At 49.7% G+C, this 18,799-nt stretch overlaps 1 protein-coding gene across 1 annotated transcript in view; it reads left to right on the forward strand.

Moving 5' to 3' along the window:
- LOC119978680 (monocarboxylate transporter 1-like) overlaps positions 1-5,195 on the forward strand; it is a 49,947-nt gene extending 44,752 nt beyond the window's left edge. Inside the window, 3 exon segments of the mRNA XM_038820470.1 lie at positions 169-986; positions 988-1,000; positions 4,594-5,195. Coding sequence (XP_038676398.1) covers positions 169-986; positions 988-1,000; positions 4,594-4,844 — 1,082 coding nt within the window. The 3' untranslated portion in view covers positions 4,845-5,195.
- Positions 5,196-18,799: the final 13,604 nt, after the last annotated feature.

An 18,799-nucleotide genomic window follows, 5' to 3' on the forward strand; every position in this document is an offset into this window, starting at 1 on the left:
CCTGGTGTTGTAAGACTTCTTAGAGAATTGGACTGTCAATATTGTGTTGTTTGAATGAACACACATCCCCTTAAAACATCCACCTCTCATTTTAAAACCAAGTGTGAATTTACATGGAGTAACGTTTAGCAGCAGCCGATTGACCTTTCAAAATTAATTTCTCTCCAGGGCTCGGACTCGCCTTCAACTTGCAACCAGCGCTGACTATGATTGGCAAATACTTCTACAAGAAACGCCCCTTGGCTAATGGGCTAGCGATGGCCGGAAGCCCAGTGATCCTCAGCACGCTGGCTCCTCTTAACCAGTATCTCTTTGACAACTACTCATGGAGAGGGGGCTTCCTGATCCTGGGGGGGATCCTGCTCAACTGCTGTGTGGCCGGAGCCCTCATGCGCCCTTTAAGTACTCAGCAGACAACTGCATCCAAATCACCGGTGGACACCAAGCATGAGGCTGACGCCAAATCTGACCTTCTGACCGGTGAAACCAAACCGAAGCTCACCATTCTCCAAACCATCAGTAACTACTTGGACCTGTCACTCTTCAAGCACAGGGGCTTTCTGATCTACTTGTCCGGCAACGTCATCATGTTCTTCGGTCTGTTTGCACCCCTGGTCTTCTTGTCCTCTTATGCTAAGAATATGGGCATTGATGAATACAAAGCAGCTTTCCTCCTCTCCATCCTGGCCTTTGTGGACATGTTTGCCCGGCCATCCATGGGTCTCCTCGCCAACACCAAGTGGGTGAGGCCTAAGATCCAATACTTTTTCTCCTTCTCCGTCCTCTACAATGGGGTCTGCCACATCATGATGCCCTTGGCAAAGGACTATATTGGTCTGGTGATCTACACCATCTTCTTCGGGTTTGCCTTTGGCATGCTGAGCTCCGTACTGTTCGAGACCTTGATGGACATTGTGGGGGCACAGAGGTTCTCCAGCGCTGTGGGACTGGTGACCATAGTGGAGTGTTGTCCCGTGTTACTGGGACCCTCCTCTCCTAGGTAAACTGGGTTTTGTGTGGTGTCTTGGGAAAACTGGGGAGTGGGGTGGGATGGGTGTTGGAAGGCATAGTCCTGGAACAACTAGTCCAATTTAATTTAATTAGTGACACTGTCTGTGCTCTTTTCCCATAATTCTGTGAATGTTTTGTTTTCTATTATTGATCCAATTCGATGTGAAATTATTGAATCCGCGTCTCTTCTAGGTAGTGCATCCCAGATCACAATAACACTTTGTAAAGACATTTTTTTTTCTCATTCCCCCTTACCCCATATTTGTTGCCAATCATCTTAAATCTGGGCCCCCTGGCGATTGATCTTCCTGCCACTGAAAACAATTTCTCCTTACTAATCACTGCACTTCATTACTTTGAACACCTCTATTAAATCCCCCCCTTAGTAACTCGACTCGGAGCAGGACAGCCCCAGTCTCTCCAGTTTCTCCAATGAAACTGAAGATTCTTCCTGGAATCGGGAAAGGAAAGAATTCCTCGGCAGCTGCGGCAGAACTGGACTGAGGAGAGCTAGAAGGGGGCATGAAAAAGCCCTGGCGGGAAGGATTAGGGAAAACCGCAAGGCGTTCTGCACTTATGTGAGAAATAAGAGGATGATCAGAGTGAGAGTGGGGCCGATCAGGTATACTGGAGGGAACTTGTGCTTAGAGTCTGAAGAGATGGGTGAGGCCCAAAATGAATATTTTGCTTCAGTATTCACTAGAGAGTGGGACCTTGTTGCTCATGAGAACAGTGTGAACCAGGTTAATAGACTTGAACAGGTTGATATTAAGAAGGAGGATGTGCTGGAAATTTTGAAAAGTATCAGGATAGATAAGTCCCCTTGGACCTGACGGGATATACCCAAGGTTACTACGGGAAGCGAGGGAAGGAGATTGCTGCGCCGTTGGCGATGATCTTTGCGTCCTCACTCTCCACTGGCGTAGTACCGGATGATTGGAGGGAGGCGAATGTTGTTCCCTCTTCAAGAAAGGGAATAGGGAAATCCCTGGGAATTACAGACCCATCAGTCTTACGTCTGTGGCGAGCAAAATATTGGAAAGGATTCTGAGAGATAGGGGGCGCGATTCTCCGCTTCCCACGCCGGGTGGGAGAATCACGGATGGGCCCCCCGACAAATTTCATGTCCCCCTCGCGATTCCCCCCCCCCCCCCCCCCCCGGGCTCGGACGAATTGCCCCTCGCCGTTTACACGGCGACCGGCGATTCTCCGACCCGGATGGGCCAAGCGGCCTGCCGTTCGTGGCCGTTTCACGATGGCGGCAAACACACCTGGTCGCTGCCGTCGTGAAACGGGTGTGGAGATGTCCGTTTGGGGCTTGTAGGGGGCCTGGTGGGGAATGAGCACCACGACTGTGCTCGGGAGGGGACAGGCCCGCGATCGGTACCCACCGATCGTCGGGCCGGCGTCTCAATCGGACGCACTATTTCCCCTCCGCCGCCCCACAAGATCAAGCCGCCACGTCTTGCGGGGCGGCTGAGGGGAAAGACGGCCACTGCGCATGCGTGGGTTCAAGCTGTCAGCGTCGTGACGTCAGCCACGCATGCACGGGTTGCAGCCGGCCAACCAGCGCATGCGTGGCTGACGTCATTAGGCGCGCTGGCCGCGTCATTCTCGGCGCGACGCCCCTGCAGCCGAGAGTTATAGAGCGCCACTCCTAGCCCCGTCGGGAGGGGAGAATAGGGGGCGAGTTCATGGCGGCCCTCCCGATTTTTCCCGGGAGCGGAGAATTCCGCCCAGGATTTATGATTATTTAGAAAAACATAGTTTGATTAAAGATAGTCAGCATGACTTTGTGAGGGGCAGGTCATGCCTCACAAGCCTCATTAAATTCTTTGAGGATGTGACGAGACACATTGATGAAGGTCGGGCAGTGGATGTGGTGTATATGGATTTTAGTAAGGCATTTGATAAGGTTCCCTATAGTAGGCTCATTCAGAAAGTTATGGGGCATGGGATGCAGGGAAATATGGCTGTCTGGATACAGAATTGGCTGGCCGAAAGAAGACAGCGAGTGGTAGCGGATGGAAAGTATTCCCCCCGCAGGTCGATGACCAGTGGTGTCCCGCAAGGATCTGTTGTGGGACCTCTGCGCTTTGGTTTTTATAAATGACTTGGATGAGGAAGTGGAAGGGTGGGTTAGTAAGTTTGCCGATGACATGAAGGTTGGTGGAGTTGTAGATAGTGTTGAGGGTTGTTGCAGGTTACAACAGTTTATTGGCAGGATGCAGAGCTGGGCTGAGAAGTGGCAGATGGAGTTCAACCTTGATAAATGTGAAGTGATTCATTTTGGAAGGTCAAATTTGAATGCTGAATACAGGGTTAAAGGCAGGATTCTTGGAAGTGTGGAGGAACAGAGGGATCTTGGGGTCCACGTACATCGATCCCTCAAAGGTGCCACCCAGTTTGATAGGGTTGTTAAGAAGGTGTATGGTGTGTTGGCTTTCATTAACAGGGGGATTGAGTTTTAAGAGCCGCGAGGTTTTGCTGCAGTTTTATAAAACTCTAGTTAGACCACACTTGGAATATTGTGTCCAGATCTGGTCGCCTCATTATAGGAAGGATGTGGATGTTTTGGAGAGGGTACAGAGGACATTTACCAGGATGCTGCCTGGACTGGAGGGCGTGTCTTATGAAGAATGGTTGAGGAAGCTCGGGCTTTTCTCACTGGAGCGAAAAAGGCAGAGAGGTGATTTGATAGAGGTGTACAAGGTGATGAGAGGCATGGGTAGAGTGGATAGCCTGAAGACTTTTCCCCAGGGTGGAAATGGCTGCCACGAGGGGACATAATTTCAAGGTGATTGGAGGAAGGTATAGGGGAATGTCAGAGTTCTTTACACAGAGAGTGGTGGGTATGTGGAATGCACTGCCAGCAGAGGTGGTGGAGTCAGAGTCATTAGGGACATTTAAGCGACTCTTAGACAGGCACATGGACAGCAGTAAATTGAAGGGGTGTAGGTTAGGTTGATCTTAGATTAGGATAAATGGTCGGCACAACATCGTGGGCTGAAGGGCCTGTACTGTGCTGTGCTGTTCTATGTTCTAACCGGAGAACTAGGTCCCTTCGACAGTCAATTTCCAATTGGATCCATATGTTGCCATAAAGTCGTCATGACACAGAAAGAGGTCATTTGGTCCATCAGGTCTAGGCTGGTTCTCCAGAGAAACCCAGTCCACTCCCATGCCATCCCGCTCTATCCCTTTCGCCCTGCAAGATTATTTCCCTTAAGTTCCCATCCAATTTACTTTTGAAATCATTCTTCATCTCCATTTCCAGCACACGAGCGTGGAGTGAGTTTCAGGTCATTACCCCTCTCTGTACATAAAGGCTCTGCCTCGCAACCCCCTGTTTCTTTTACCAAACCCTTAAACCTATGGGGATAGGGGTGGGTGGGTGAGGAAATAGGGTTGGGGACAGCAAACGTCTATGCATTGGGAGAGGGGGTAGTAATTTCTCAGTGGGAAGTTGGGGGGCGGGGGGGGGGGGGGGGGGGAATGGATTCCTAAAATGTTTCCCTGTTAACTTGATGTTGAATCGCAGGAATGCCCCAGGGTGATCGCAGAGCTGTCTTTTTGTTGCAGGTTTGCTGAAGGACGCATACAATAACTTCGGCTACGTGTACTTTGCGTGCGGAGTGGTTTTGATCGTCGCAAGTATCTACTTGTTCATCGGCAATGCGATAAACTACCGTCTCCTCGAGAAGGAGAGGCGAGCGGAAGAGCAGAATTCGAAACGCGAAGCGACGATTGACTTGAACGAGACCAAACCTGACATTTCATCCACGGAGCAAGAAAAGCACGATGGAACCGCGGAGCAGGACACAACTATTTGAGGGCGGGAGGGGTTCTGGTTTATTCGATACATTTGGTTTCACTGAGATTCTCTCCCATGCTCGTATTTCCGGAGAGGTGCAGTGAGCGATTGATGGAGTGTTGGTGTTGGGGAATATTTATCAAGGGGCCATAATCAATGTAGTTGCTGCCCCCCCCCCCCCCCCTCCCCCAGTCAGCCTTCACCCCACTCGCCCCGCCCCCTCGTTGGCCATTGCTTCCATTCTCCCTTGGGTTACCAACAATCCAGCGCTGTCCTGGACATTCCAGGAACGGATCAGCTGGACCCTGCTGTGAGCAAAGAAAAAAAAAAATCACAGAGGCATTAAAATGATTCAACGTTTTTATCCTTATCTTTGCATATTTTTATTCTGTCAATGCTTAAAATTATTGGATATGGAGCTAAATAGCTATTTGAGCAGGTGGGGCATGATTAATTATGTTGAAACCTCCAGGAATCTGTCCAAACAGAATTGTCAACACTAATTAATCCTCATTCTGATTGGGGATGAGACACAAACTCTTCTCATTTTAGGTGGGCACTGTGAGTGGGCTTTAGACCCTCTGGCCTATCCAGGTGGTCCCACATAGCTGAGATGTGTATCGCAATGAGGAGAATTCATTTTCACTCACCCAGGCGGTTGTGGATGCTTCATCGATGAATACACTGAAGGCTGAGGCAGACAAATGTTTGGTTTCTCGGGGAATCAAGGGATCTGGTGGCAAAATGGCTTTGCTGCAGAAGATTAGCCCTGATCGCATTGAGTGGTGGAACAGACTCGATGGGCTGAATGGTCTGCACCTATTTGTTAAGTTCTTAGTCAGTCAACATCTCCCCCCAAAACCGTTGATCTCCTCGAGAGGTGCAAAACCAGACTTTAAAAACCCTTCAACCGATTTCGGGGCAAAATAAATCTGGGAAAATTCCACTCTGACCCCACTGCGCAGATCCTAAAGTAATCCAGGAATCAGATCATTCCACACAGTGCCTATTGTTGCTCGTACTACTAAAGCCTATACTTAGCTTCGGGCACCCACTCAGTCAGAGGAACAATGGCCGTTGTCCGGTTCTGAGGCTGCTAGGGTTGAGCTGGTACGGAATAGTAGCTAGGAGCGTCTATCCCGTAGCGTGCGTTGACTTTGGACTTAATTGTTCTGGTGCAGCTGCTGGGCAGGCCTCTCGTCGCTGAGAGCCAAGGCCAAGAAGAACGATTCTCTCTTGGGGGTTTCTTCTTATACCCAAAGGGGGCTTCACGTGCTTTTGGGCGGGCCCTAGGTGGTCCAATTAATTGGACCGTATCCTGATCATCGGTATCGATTTTCTCCAATAAAGGGGTGGCTGCCCTGATTGCTGGGCGGGCCCTAGGTGGACATTGGCCTGCTTTGTTCTAGTCTCCTCTGGCACCGGGGTGTCTGCTTTAGTATCGTTTACCTAAATGTTTCTCTTTTGTCCCTGGAGATGACTCATTAGTATGCTAATGGCTTTGCAATATCGGTCTTGTCGGGGAGCTACAGCTCCAATCAACAGACAAACCTTGCACCTGCTTGCTTTCTCAGCATTGTCCATTTTCCCTGCATTCTTTGCAAAGTGTCCATTTTGTAATCGGAACGTGGCCACCCCAGGTGGCTACACTATCTTGTGTACAAGGTGATCTTCAGCCCCAGCTAGAAACGGCTCCAGCTCTCGCTTGATGGGTTACAACAAAGTCAGTGTCCTTCACACTGGCCAGTCCGCATTGGAAAAGGAACCACCTCCTGGGATTTTGCATCTTAAAATTGTGATGTCTCCCCCCCCCCCCCCGCCCCCCTCGATGCCCCATCACTTCTATCCATCCCTCACATCGACCATGTTATGATACGCCTCACACCGAGAACCTTTTGCAACCCCAGCGCTACCTTGGGTGAAAATAGGATCTGCTCGCCTCACAGTTCAATAACATAACAATAATTAATATAACTATGCATCTAGTACCAGGGATTCTCCATATTGAAATGAAAATCACTTATTGTCACGAGTAGGCTTTAATGAAGTTACTGTGAAAAGCCCCTAGTCGCCACATTCCGGCGCCTGTTCGGGGAGGCTGGTACGGGAATTGAACCGTGCTGCTGGCCTGCCTTGGTCTGCTTTAAAAGGCAGCGATTTAGCCCAGTATGCTAAACCAGCCCCTATTGATGATAGTGTCAAGTGAACCTCACCCTCGGATAGTTGAACCTTGACAGCTCAGGCCTTTGTGCGCAACCAAATACATGTTGCTTTGTTTGTTTGTGGGCTGTGTGTGTCGCTGGCTAGACCAGCATTTATTGCCCATCCCTAATTGCCCTTGTTCAGAGGACATTTTAAGAGTCAACCACATTTCTGTAGATCTGGAGTCACATGTAGGTCAGACCATGTAAGGATGGCAGATTTCCTTCCTTTAAGGACATTAGTGAACCACATGGGTTTTTACGATAACCAGAAATTGGTCCATGGTCATCATTAGATTTTTTTGTAATTCCAGATTTTTACTGAATTTTATATTCAGATTTCACCATCTGCCGTGGTGAGTCTTTGGAATGCTAACACCGTGACGATACCAGTAATGCCGTCACTTTCCCGCGACGACTGAAAGTGTGAAAAGTTTTTCAGCCCCGTTCCACATCAGATTGGAGGGTGAAGCAAAACCGCCCCCATCCCCTGCCACTCCTGCGTGAATTTCTGTTTGGTGTATAGAGCGGGGGATGAGCAGTTGCTGATGAATCATGGGTAATCAGGATCGGTCACCTGGACAGAGCAACGAGGCCTGTAACAGATGCACCATCTGATTGAGAGGTCAGAATTAAGTGCAGTCGTGAAATTATTTCCCAATAACCAGACACCTGGGCCTTGTTAACTAGTCGGCCTGAGGGTTAGGTTGAGATTCAGTCACTTGGTTCTGACACTGGAGTACAGAGAGATATTAATGAGCTAAGTGGGTTTCTCGTGCTTTCTGTTCTTGATGCTGTCCCATGCTGGAATGCATGCCTTGTTGTGGTGGGCCTTTAACTTAGAAATTTACCATTGCGAGACCACTGCCAGAATCAGTAGGTTGTGCGGAATTTACAGCAACAGGCCTTTCGGCCTAAGTGGCCCGTGCTGGTGCTTATGCTCCACACAAGCCTCCTCTCACTCTGCATCTCACCCTATCAACACATCCTATTCCTTTCCCCCACTCACATTTTTATCCAGCTTCTTCTTAAAGGGCGGCACGGTAGCACAATGGTTAGCACTGTCGCTTCACAGTACCCTGGGTTCGATTCCCGGCTTGGGTCACTGCCTGTGCGGAGTCTGCATGTCCTCCCCGTGTCTGCGTGGGTTTCCTACGGGTGCTCCGGTTTCCACCCACAAGTCCCGAACGAAGCGCTTTTAGGTGAATTGGACATTCTGAATTCTCCCTCTGTGTACCCGAACAGGCGTCGTAGTGTGGAGACTAGGGGCTTTTCACGGTAATTTCATTGCAGTGTTAATGTAAGCCCACTTGTGACACTAATAAAAATGATTATTATTATAAATGGATTGACACTAGTCTCCACAACCAATCCCTGTGTACCACATTCTCACCAGGTTTCTCCTAAACTTCCTATTGGATTTAGAAGTGACTATCCTATGCTAGGGATGGCACGGTAGTGCAGAGGTTAGCACTGCTGCCTCATGACACCGAGGACCTGGGTTTGATCCCGGCCCCGGGTCACTGTGTGGGTCTCAGAACCCAAAGATGTGCAGAGCACGCGGCCATGAGAAATTGCCCCTTAATTGGAAGTAAAAAAGAATTGGGTACTATAAATATATGAAAAAAAGGCTATATTATATTTACGGCCCTTAATTTTGATTGCCCCTCACTTGACCCCCACAATTGGGCAGCACGGTAGCACAAGTGGATAGCACAATGGCTTCACAGCATCAGGGTCCCAGGTTCAATTCCCGGCTGGGGTCACTGTCTGTGCGGAGTCTGCACATTCTCCCCGTGTCTGCGTGGGTTTCCTCCGGGTGCTCCGGTTTCCTCCCACAGTCCAAAGACATGGAGGTTAGGTGGATATGCCGTGCTAAATTGCCCTTAGTGACTAAAAAGGTTAGGGGGGTTATTGTGTTACGGGGATAGGGTGGAAGTGAGGGCTTAAGTGGGTCGGTGTAGACTTGATGGGCTGAATGGCGTTCTGCACTGTATGTTCTATGTTCAAATGGAAACCTATTCTATACTTTTCTATTCTATTTAAAGACCTTGATTGGACTTCTCTTTATGAGATAGAAGAGTCTCAAACTGTTCAGCCTTTCCTGATAGGTATAACCTCCCTGTTCTACTGTCATTCTTCCAAATTGTGTTTTGCCTTCTCCGGTACCTCTGTATACATTTGGCAATATGGAGATCAGAACTGTTCAGTTTTTCAAGTGTGGCCTAACCAACGTTTAAAAGAACTTCTCTGTTTTTTACTATAAAAACGTAAGAACAATGCTGTCTCTCTGGAAATGAAACTAGAGCTTGTTTTTAAAAATATTTTATGGCCTTGTTATTGTAGTGGTGATGGGGAGTTTGAAAATTCAGTTTTAAACAGAATTTATAAATGAGTAACAGTGGTCATGAATCTGTTAGGCTGTCATAAATAATGTTCCTTTCGGGAAGGAATCCTGCTGTCCTTACTGGTTCCGGGCCTTTGCGTGACTCCAATCTCATACCAGTGTGATTAACTCCTGGCTGTCTGCTGAGTAATGTCACTGTTGTGTCAAATTGCTTTGGTGATTTAAGAAGAAGATCCACAGCCACCTTCTCAGGATAGCTCGACATGGGTAATAAATGCCAGTGACACAGTGCAGTTAATGATTACAACATAGTGAGGAAGGGCAGAAGAGTAATGCAGTGGTACAGAGTCATTTCACCAGAGATGGATGTATCTGGGATTTATATCAATACACTGCAGCTGGCCACAATGTTATGTCCCTCAATTGGATCTAAGGGGATTGCAACACTTTCCCTCTTCCCTACTCCACTCTTTCATTTATTGAACCCAAGCAGGCTTCAGGGATCAGGAGCTAGTGGAGTCGGGCTTTGTCACCCCTGGATTTTATCTTTCAACTCCAGCCAAAACTAACTGATGGAGAACTAGGCACCAGCTACAGTGAGACAATGGGAATAGTAGGGGGTCTCTTGAGATCCCCATTTCCAGAGTGTGCCTGGGATTTCCCCATTCCCAGAGTGCGCCTGGAATTTCCCCATTCCCAGAGTGTGCCTGGGATTTCCCCGTTTCCAGACTGCGCCTGGGAGTTCCCCGTTCCAAGAATGAGTCTGGGATTTCCCCATGCCCAGAGTGCGCCTGGAATTTCCCCATTCCCAGAGTGTGCCTGGGATTTCCCCGTTTCCAGACTGCGCCTGGGAGTTCCTCGTTCCAAGAATAAGTCTGGGATTTCCCCATGCCCAGAGTGCGCCTGGAATTTCCCCATTCCCAGAGTCCGTCTGGAGTTTCCCCATTCCCAGAGTGCGCCTGGGATTTCCCCGTTCCCAGAGTCCATCTGGGATTTCCCCATTCCCAGAGTCCATCCGGGATTTTCTTATTCCCAGCATCCGTCCGGAATTTTCTCATTCCCAGAGTCCGTCCGGGATTTCCCCATTCCCACAGTCCATCTGGGATTTCCCCATTCCCACAGTGCGTCCGGAATTTCCCATTCTCTGTGGGTGCTGAGGAGGGGGTGCGTGCTGTTGATGAACTGGAATCCCATTTCCTTTGATGGGCTAGAACAGTGAATCTCGACTGCCTTGCCCAGTATTCACCCTTCTATCCCTAGCAACGCACAATATTTATATCCATCCTCCAAAGCCCCTCAGTATTTATGCCACCCTCTACGACCCTTCATCTACCCTGTGCAGTATATGGTGCAGTGCTGTGGATGGTGTAAGCTAGTGATGGTTTGATACTCTGTGTTGTCTCAATACACATGAGGGATGTACAATCACTACCTCATTTTCTCAGAACCAAGATCAGAATCCACTCAGTTCCTCATGTGGATGTGAATTTAATATTCAACATTGTAATATCCGATATTTCCATCTGTGACAATCAATGTAAATATATTTTTGCTCTCTCCTTCATTTACCAGAAATTGAATATAAAATATATGAAAATAATATTGAGTTTGTATAAGATATTTGTTAGGTCACCTGCAGATTACTTTAAAAGAAATGAGATTCATGAAATTCTTAAAAATGAGAACGCCTGCAGATATTTGTTAGGTCACGTGGGAGTACTGTGCAATTCTGGGCATTCTGTGATCTGAAGGTTACAGAACCGTTTGTCCATTGGAGATTTGTGAGGATCCATTGAAATTGGGCTTTGACAAAGTGGCATCTAGAATGTTGTGGGCCATATGGCCCCCTTACCTAAGGGAGAACACACCTGTCGGAGAAGGAGAGCAGTGAAGGTTCACGAGACTGGTTCTTGGGCTGATGGCATAGTCCTAAGAGGAGAGACTGGGGCCAGGGTATTCTAGCGATGGTGGCAGCTCCCCATTGGCTGGTGGCGGGAAGTCAATGGCCGTTTGCGTTGCTCGCCGGCTGGGTGGCCGGGGAAGCCGTCGGCCAATGGCGTCCTGTCTCTGCTGACCGGAAACCCGCCATGGGGGAGGGACTGGAAAATCCCAGCCCAGGTCTGTATTCGCTTGGAGTTTAAAAGAATGAGAAGTTATCTATTTGAAATATATGAAATTGTTGGGGGGCTTGACAAGGTAGCCGCTGAGGAAATGTTTCCCCTGCTGAGAGACTGCAGAACGTGGGGTCAGAATAAGCGTTGGCCATTTGGGACTGAGATGAAGGGACTTCACGGTTGTGATTTTTTTGCAATCGTCTATCCCAGAGAGATGTGGATGCTCAGTCATTGACTATATTCAAGGCAGAGGTTGGCAGACTTTTCGTTGACGAGGGAATGAAAGATTTTGCGGTTTTAGCGCTGAAAGGTGAAGCTACGGTGGAAAATCAGCCATGGGCCGGAACTTTCCGGCCGTTCAGGCCGAAGATGCACCCACCGCCGTGGGTTTCCCAGTGGCAAGGGGAGCATTCAACGGGAAATCCCGTTAACAACGGAGGGACCTGAAGATCCCGTCATGGGCCATTGGCAGGCTTCCTCCTGTTGCCCGGGAAACACACGTGGTTTCCAGTGCTGGAGGATGACTTGTAGATTGGGAGCCACCCCAACGCGGCCTTCGGGCAGCCTCCCCTCCCAGTGCACTCAACTTACCTCTTCCAGGGTCCTTGAACCCCCCCTCCCTCACCCCATCTCTTAAGGGTAAGGCATCCCCGGTCCTGTCCCTGGCATGGGCAAGCTGGCACCTTGGCAGTGGTACCCCAACACCCTTTCAGTGCCACCCAGACATTCTGGCAGTGACAGGGTGGCACTGGCAGTGCCAGGGTACCACCTTGCCCAGTGCCCAACCACCCGGTAGTCTCTTAATGGCCTGGGAGACGCCCCCAGGAGCCATTACGCCTGATCTATGTTTGTGGAAGCCAGTGCTAAAGGGCGCCTGGTGAGGTTTTCCAGGTCAGGCGGTAGCTCCCAGTTGCCGGGAGAATCGGCGCAGACATATTTAAATGGCCCAGAGAGGGCAAGATCCAAGTCGCGACATCTGGTGAGATTCTGTTAAGTTTCACGAGATGTCCCGAGCGCCGTGAATCTCGTGAGAGACCTCTCGCATGATTCGACGGCCTCGATGTGTCACTAAGGCGGGCGCGGCCCTACATCTGCACTCATCAGAAGGAGGTGACACACGCAACACCCTCCCAGACGGTACATATGATAGAAACACATCTGGGGATCAAACACCTGACTGCAACAACAACACCTTACACTAATATAACACCTTTAATGTAATAACAGGTACCTACCAGGAGCAACAAAATTTGGCATTGAGCAAAGAGATATCAGAGCAGGTCAGCAAAGCTTGATCAGAGAGACAGGTTTTGAGGAGCACCTTAAAGGAGGAGAAAGAAGTCGAGAGATTTCGGCAGGGAAATCCAGAGATTCGGGTCAAAGAAGGTTCAAGGCATGTCTGCCAAGTGAGAATTGATTAAAGTAGGGGGAGAAAGGCCAGAAATGGAGGAAAACTGAGATTGTAGGGTTTGCAAGTTACAGAGGAACAGTGGAGCAGGGATATGGTGCGGGGTGGGGTGGGGGATAAAGTTGTGGATTTCAAGTGTTGCGATTTGTCATGATAGGGAGGTATTAGGAACGTGGGTCCAGATGTAGCAGACAATTTAGGGCTTAAACGGGCTAAACAAAATGACCCTGGTATTGCCACGAACGTGATTAAGTCTGAATGGGACAAGGTAACTCAGTGGGCATATCCCTCTGATTCAGCTGCTAGCAGTCTTTTCCCTCAGTCTGTTTAACCCGTAAATTGCCTGCTTCATCTTAGACCCCGGGTCGGGATTCTCCGACCCCCCCCCCCCCCCCCCCCCCCCCGGAGAATCCCTGGGGGGGGCGGCGCGAACCCCGACCCGACGCCGACTGCCGTATTCCCTGGCGCCACTTTTCGGGCGGGGGCAGGATTCCTGCCACGCCGGTCAGAGGCCGTTGGCAGCGGCCCACCCCCCGGTGTTTCTCTCTGTGCCCCCATGGGCTGAACGGCCGTCCATTTTTGGCCAGTCCCGTTGGCGTGAATCACTCAATTCACGTACTGGCGAGACCTGGCAGGTAAGTCGGCGGGAGGGTGGGCGGGGGGGTATCCGACCCCAGGGGGGACACCCCATGGTGGCATGGCCCGCGATCGGGGCCCACCGATCTTCGGGCGGGCTTGTTCCGTGGGGGCACTTCTTCCTTCCGCGCCGGCCCCTGTTGGGCTCCGCCATGGCCGGCGCGGAGAAGAGAACCCCCGTGCATGCACCAGAATATGCTGGCCGGTCTTCGCTGAACCACTATGGCCGTTCTGTGCATGCGCGAGATCCCGCCGTCTCTTCGGTGCATGTGCGACCGCGCGCCATCTCTTCGGCGCCGGCTGGAGCGGCGCCAACCCCTCCAGCATCCACCTAGCCCCCAAAAGTGCGGAATTGGGGGCTGTTGACGCCGGAGTGGTTGGCGCCTGTTTTTCCGCCGGCGTGGGGACTTAGCCCCAGAAGGGAGAATCCCGGCCCCCATTTCTGGACACATGTTCCTAATATCTCCTTATAACGACAGCAGTAAGAATAGCGCCTGCCAGTGGACAGTGAACTTTCACCGTGTCTCCCTCAATGGTTTTGAGAAATCTCTGTGAACTTTACATGTTCAACTTGAAGGTTGATGGCCAATAAAGTTGAATATGTAGGACTGGTGCCAGTCTCCATCGTGGCAGCCTGTGTGAGCCATATCTCTCTCAGCCACATTTGCAACAGTCGCTTTATTGGTTAATGCACGGCGAGAAGCTTCCTGTGCTCGAGGATGAAACTGATGTGAGGCCCTTTGTGTCACCAATAAAGAGTCTAATGTCTGCCTGAGGTTCTGTTCAACAAACTGGTTGGCACTTTGTGCGGAAGAGGCATTTTCCTTAACAGGATCCAGGCCCACAAGCCTGAACTGAGGCTCTAGAGCTGCTGCAGGCTACTCACTAAACAATACCACCGTAATTTGGAGTCAGGATGTGCAGGAACCCCGACAACATTTAAAATCATAGTCTTCCAAAAACCACTACTCCCTCCTCCATCCCTCTCTGTCTGTCCCTCTCCCAGTCTCACCTTTTCCTAGTCTTGCCTTTTCCCAATTTGCCCCTCTCCCATTCCGTCCCTCTCCCAGCCTGCCCATCTCCCAGTCTGCCCCTCTCCCAGTCTCCCAATCTGCCCATCTCCCAGTCTGCCCCTCCCAGTCTCGCCTTTTCCCAGTCTGCCCCTCTCCCATTCCATCCATCTCCCAGCCTCCCAATCTCCCAACCTCCCCATCTCCCAGTCTCCCAGTCTCGCCTTCTCCCAGCCTCTCCGTCGCCCAGTCTCCCCCTTTCCTAGTCTCTCACTTCCCTATTCCCCTCTTCCAAAACCATGCTCCCTGCTTCCTTGTTTCCCCCGTTTCCCGCCTCACCCCCTCCACTCTTTCTCCTGAAAGTCTCCCCTCCTCTTCCAGACTCTCCCCCCACCTCTCCCAGCGCTATCCCCCCCCCCCACCCCCCCCCCCCCCCCCCCCCCCCGGGTCCGGTTTCCTGGGTAAGACCAATCGACCAATCTGAGGATTCTGGTGATGCAACATCCTGAATTTCAAGTTTTGCTGGTGAGCTGTGGGATGAGGCCCAGCTGTTGGCCGTAGCTCTCTTCTTCAGCACACAGAGAATCTGGAAAATATTACATACATCTGTTACTATTTTAGTATTCAATCTGACAAACACTTTAAAGTCTGTTCCCTGTGCCAAATAGCTCCATGCGAATCAGGAGCAACGCACAGAAAACAATTGGCACCAGACTCTCTCTTGCTCTCAGTCATTGGGCTGGCATCACCTTCGAACCCTGAAGCCCCCCAACTGTGAGCGATTTCCCCTGCTTTCCATTATCATGGGAAAGCGAATTGATGAAGAAAGAGTGGAATGCCTTCATGGGGCATCTGCCACATTCTCAGGGTGCCCCAAAATGCTTCACTGAAGGCCCTTTGAAGATGAGTCGCTGTTGCAAATGAGGGAAGTGGGAAGGGAAACGCCGGCAAGCAATTTGCACACAGCAAGATCCCACGATCAGTTATGAGGTAAATTAATTGGTAATCTGTTTCAGTGAAGTTGTTTGATAGATAAGTTTTGAGGGGATGGATCTCCGCAGGGATCCTGTTGACCATTAGAAGGTGCTTCACCTGGTGGTCTGATGCTCAGTATGAGAATGACCAACTCTCCGGGGTCGAGAGTTATCGGGACAATTGATAGAGAATATCGGAGTCAGGGTTGGGTGGGCAGCAGTTTGAGCTACATCACTGTTGTTGACCCTCGTTAATCACAGGAGGTCCAAGGGCAGCACGGTGGCCTAGTGGTTAGCACAACCGCCTCACGGCGCTGAGGTCCCAGGTTCGATCCCGGCTCTGGGTCACTGTCCGTGTGGAGTTTGCACGTTCTCCCCGTGTCTGCGTGGGTTTCGCCCCCACAACCCAAAAATGTGCAGAGTAGGTGGATTGGCCACGCTAAATTGCCCCTTAATTGGAAAAAATAATTGGCTAATCTAAATTAAAAAAAAAAAAATCACAGGAGGTCCAGATACATCAATGCAAATTTTCATTGCTATGAGAGCTCATTAATGGCATTGCCCATGGTGGAGAGTAAGCTTAATGGTTGAGTTTCCTATTGGTTAAACTCAATAACGGTATTGTCCACTGGAGGAGCTAGATTTTGGAATTGTCCATGGCGGGTGTGGGGGGGAGGTGGTGGATAGACTTTGGTATTGTCCATTGGGAGAAGTTCAAGGGTGGTATTACCCAGTTTGGAGGAGCTCAATCCTGGTATTTCCCATTGGGTGATGCTGGTATTGCTGGCTGGGGATTCATGATGGTGGTATTGTACATTAGAGGGTGAGTAATAGTGATATGCTCATTGGGTAGTGCGCGAACGGGTCTTATTCTTTGCCTCACTGGGATTGAATGCGGAAATGCCGATTGGAGGGAATTCTCCTTTGGGATGAGAGAGCCATCAGTGAGAATTCCAAAAATGGAATCCCTTGGCTCCAGTTAGCTCCTTTGACAGCACCTTCCAAATCTACAACTACGACCACCTCGAAGGACAAGGGAAAGAGATACATGGGAACACCACCACCTGCAGATTCCCCTCCGAGCCACTCACCATCCTGTCCTGGAAATATATCACCACTCCTTCACCAAAATACTGGAACTTGCTCCCTAAAAGCACTGTGGGTGTACCTACATGGACTGCAGCATGAGTAATAGTGATATTGCTCATTGGGGAGTGCGTGAATGAGATCCTATCTATTGCCTCACTGGAACTGGCTGCGGAAATGCCGATTGGGGGAATTCTGCACTTTTTCAAGGGCAATTAGGGAGGGGCAATAAATGCTAGCCTAGTCGGCGATATCCACATCCCACAAATGAATAATAATAAACATTTCAATGAGAACTAATTTTTCAGACGAGACATTTTCACAATGCACCACAACATGCTAATAAATGAAACACACAGAATGGTTTATAATTCCATAATGATGTTTTTAAACCTTTGTCTTTCTTGCTCCGGCAATTTAAGATTTTACAAAGTATGACTGGAAGTGGAATACTGTACAATGGTAAACACCATTGCGTACAGAATATTTATAGGGCCAACACTTCAGCTATTTCTTTCATGAGGTTTTGAAAGTATTATCTCCTTTGATTTTAACTTGATTACTTACCACCAGGGCTTTTGAAATGTTGCTGCAAATGCACATCAAACATGTGCTGTGCACATGGATAACTGAATGACGCTGGGCAATCTGAGCTAATAGTTGGTACAGCGCCCATAGTTTGAGCTGGTGGTGAGATAAGTATGGATTGTGGAAGAGCAGAGAGGCTTTTTGGAAGTCTGTTGAGTACTTAAATGTATTTTGTGTTTGAACCTCAGTGCATTGTTTTCATAATCACAATTGTCACAAGTTGGTTTCAATGAAGTTACTGTGAAAAGCCCCTAGTCGCCACATTCCAGTGTCTGTTCGGGGAGGCTGGTACGGGAAGGGTACGAAATGGGCACAAACCTTCAGGGAACCAAAGTTCCACACCCCACACCAAGTTCTCCAAAACCTCAATTTTCAGGCATCCTCGGTTGCTACCTAAAACAGATTTAACACTGTCTTGTGGCCTTATGTCTTCTTTTTAGATTTATAACTCAACTTTCACCTAAACCCTGCCCCTTCGCCTTTTTAGTTTAAAGCACTACCTACAATCTTAGTTATTTGATAAGCGAGGACTGGTTTGCATGGCGACTGTGTCAGCGCCCGTTTCCTCAGTGCTGTTGCCAGTGTCCCATGAACCGAACACCCCCATCCCCTCCCTCCCCGGTCCGCCCCCACCCTCTGCTGAAATTGCCTGCCCCTTCCGAAAGTCAACAGGCTTTTGGCAGAGCTGCTGAATTTCCCACAGTGAGTCCCATTACAGTGAGACCTGACCATCCCAGCCTGGGTTTCTTTTTTTAAAAATATTTTTTTATTCTCCTCCTTTTTCACATTTTCTCCCAAATTTACACCCAGCAATAAACAATAATCAGTAACGAATGTAATGTCAATCCCCATATCATTGACAACGATCCCATCCTCCCACCAAACCCCAAACATTGGCCCGCATGTTAACATAAACAAATGACAAAAAGGAATCAGGAATCACCCATAGTCACCCATTAACACATAGTCCCCCTCCCCCCAGCCCTCCCATCCCCCAACCCCCCGAATGTTCGATGTGATCCAATTCTCAAAAATGCATAATGAATAACGGCCATGAATTGTAGAACCCCTCCATCCTTCCCCTCAGTTCAAATTTGACCTTTTCAAGCGTTAGGAATTCCAGCAGGTCCCCCCCCCCCCCCCCCCCCCCCCCCCACCCCCGGCCACGCCAGGGCACAGGGTGGAGAGGTTGATCTCCACCCCAACAGGATCTGCCTTTGGGCGATCAATAAGGCGAAGGCTACAACATCTGCCTCCACACCCATTTCCAACACTGGCTGGTCCGACACCCTGAATATGGCCTCCGAGGGCCCGGGTCCAGTTTCACATGCACCACTTTAGAAATTATCCTAAACACCTTCTCCCAGTAATCCTCCAGCTTTGGACAGGACCAAAACATATGAACGTGGTTTGCAGGGCCTCCCCCGCAATGTTCACACACATCTTCTACCCCCTCAAAGAGCCGGCTTATCCTCGCCCTTGTAAGGTGCGCTCTGTACACCACCTTCAGCTGTATTCACCCCAACCTCGCACACGAGGTGGAGGCATTCACTCTCCGGAGCACCTCACACCCGAACCCCTCCTCCACATCCTCTCCCAACTCTTCCTCC

The sequence above is a fragment of the Scyliorhinus canicula genome, chromosome 15, assembly GCF_902713615.1.
Source record: "Scyliorhinus canicula chromosome 15, sScyCan1.1, whole genome shotgun sequence".
Taxonomy (NCBI): domain Eukaryota; kingdom Metazoa; phylum Chordata; class Chondrichthyes; order Carcharhiniformes; family Scyliorhinidae; genus Scyliorhinus; species Scyliorhinus canicula.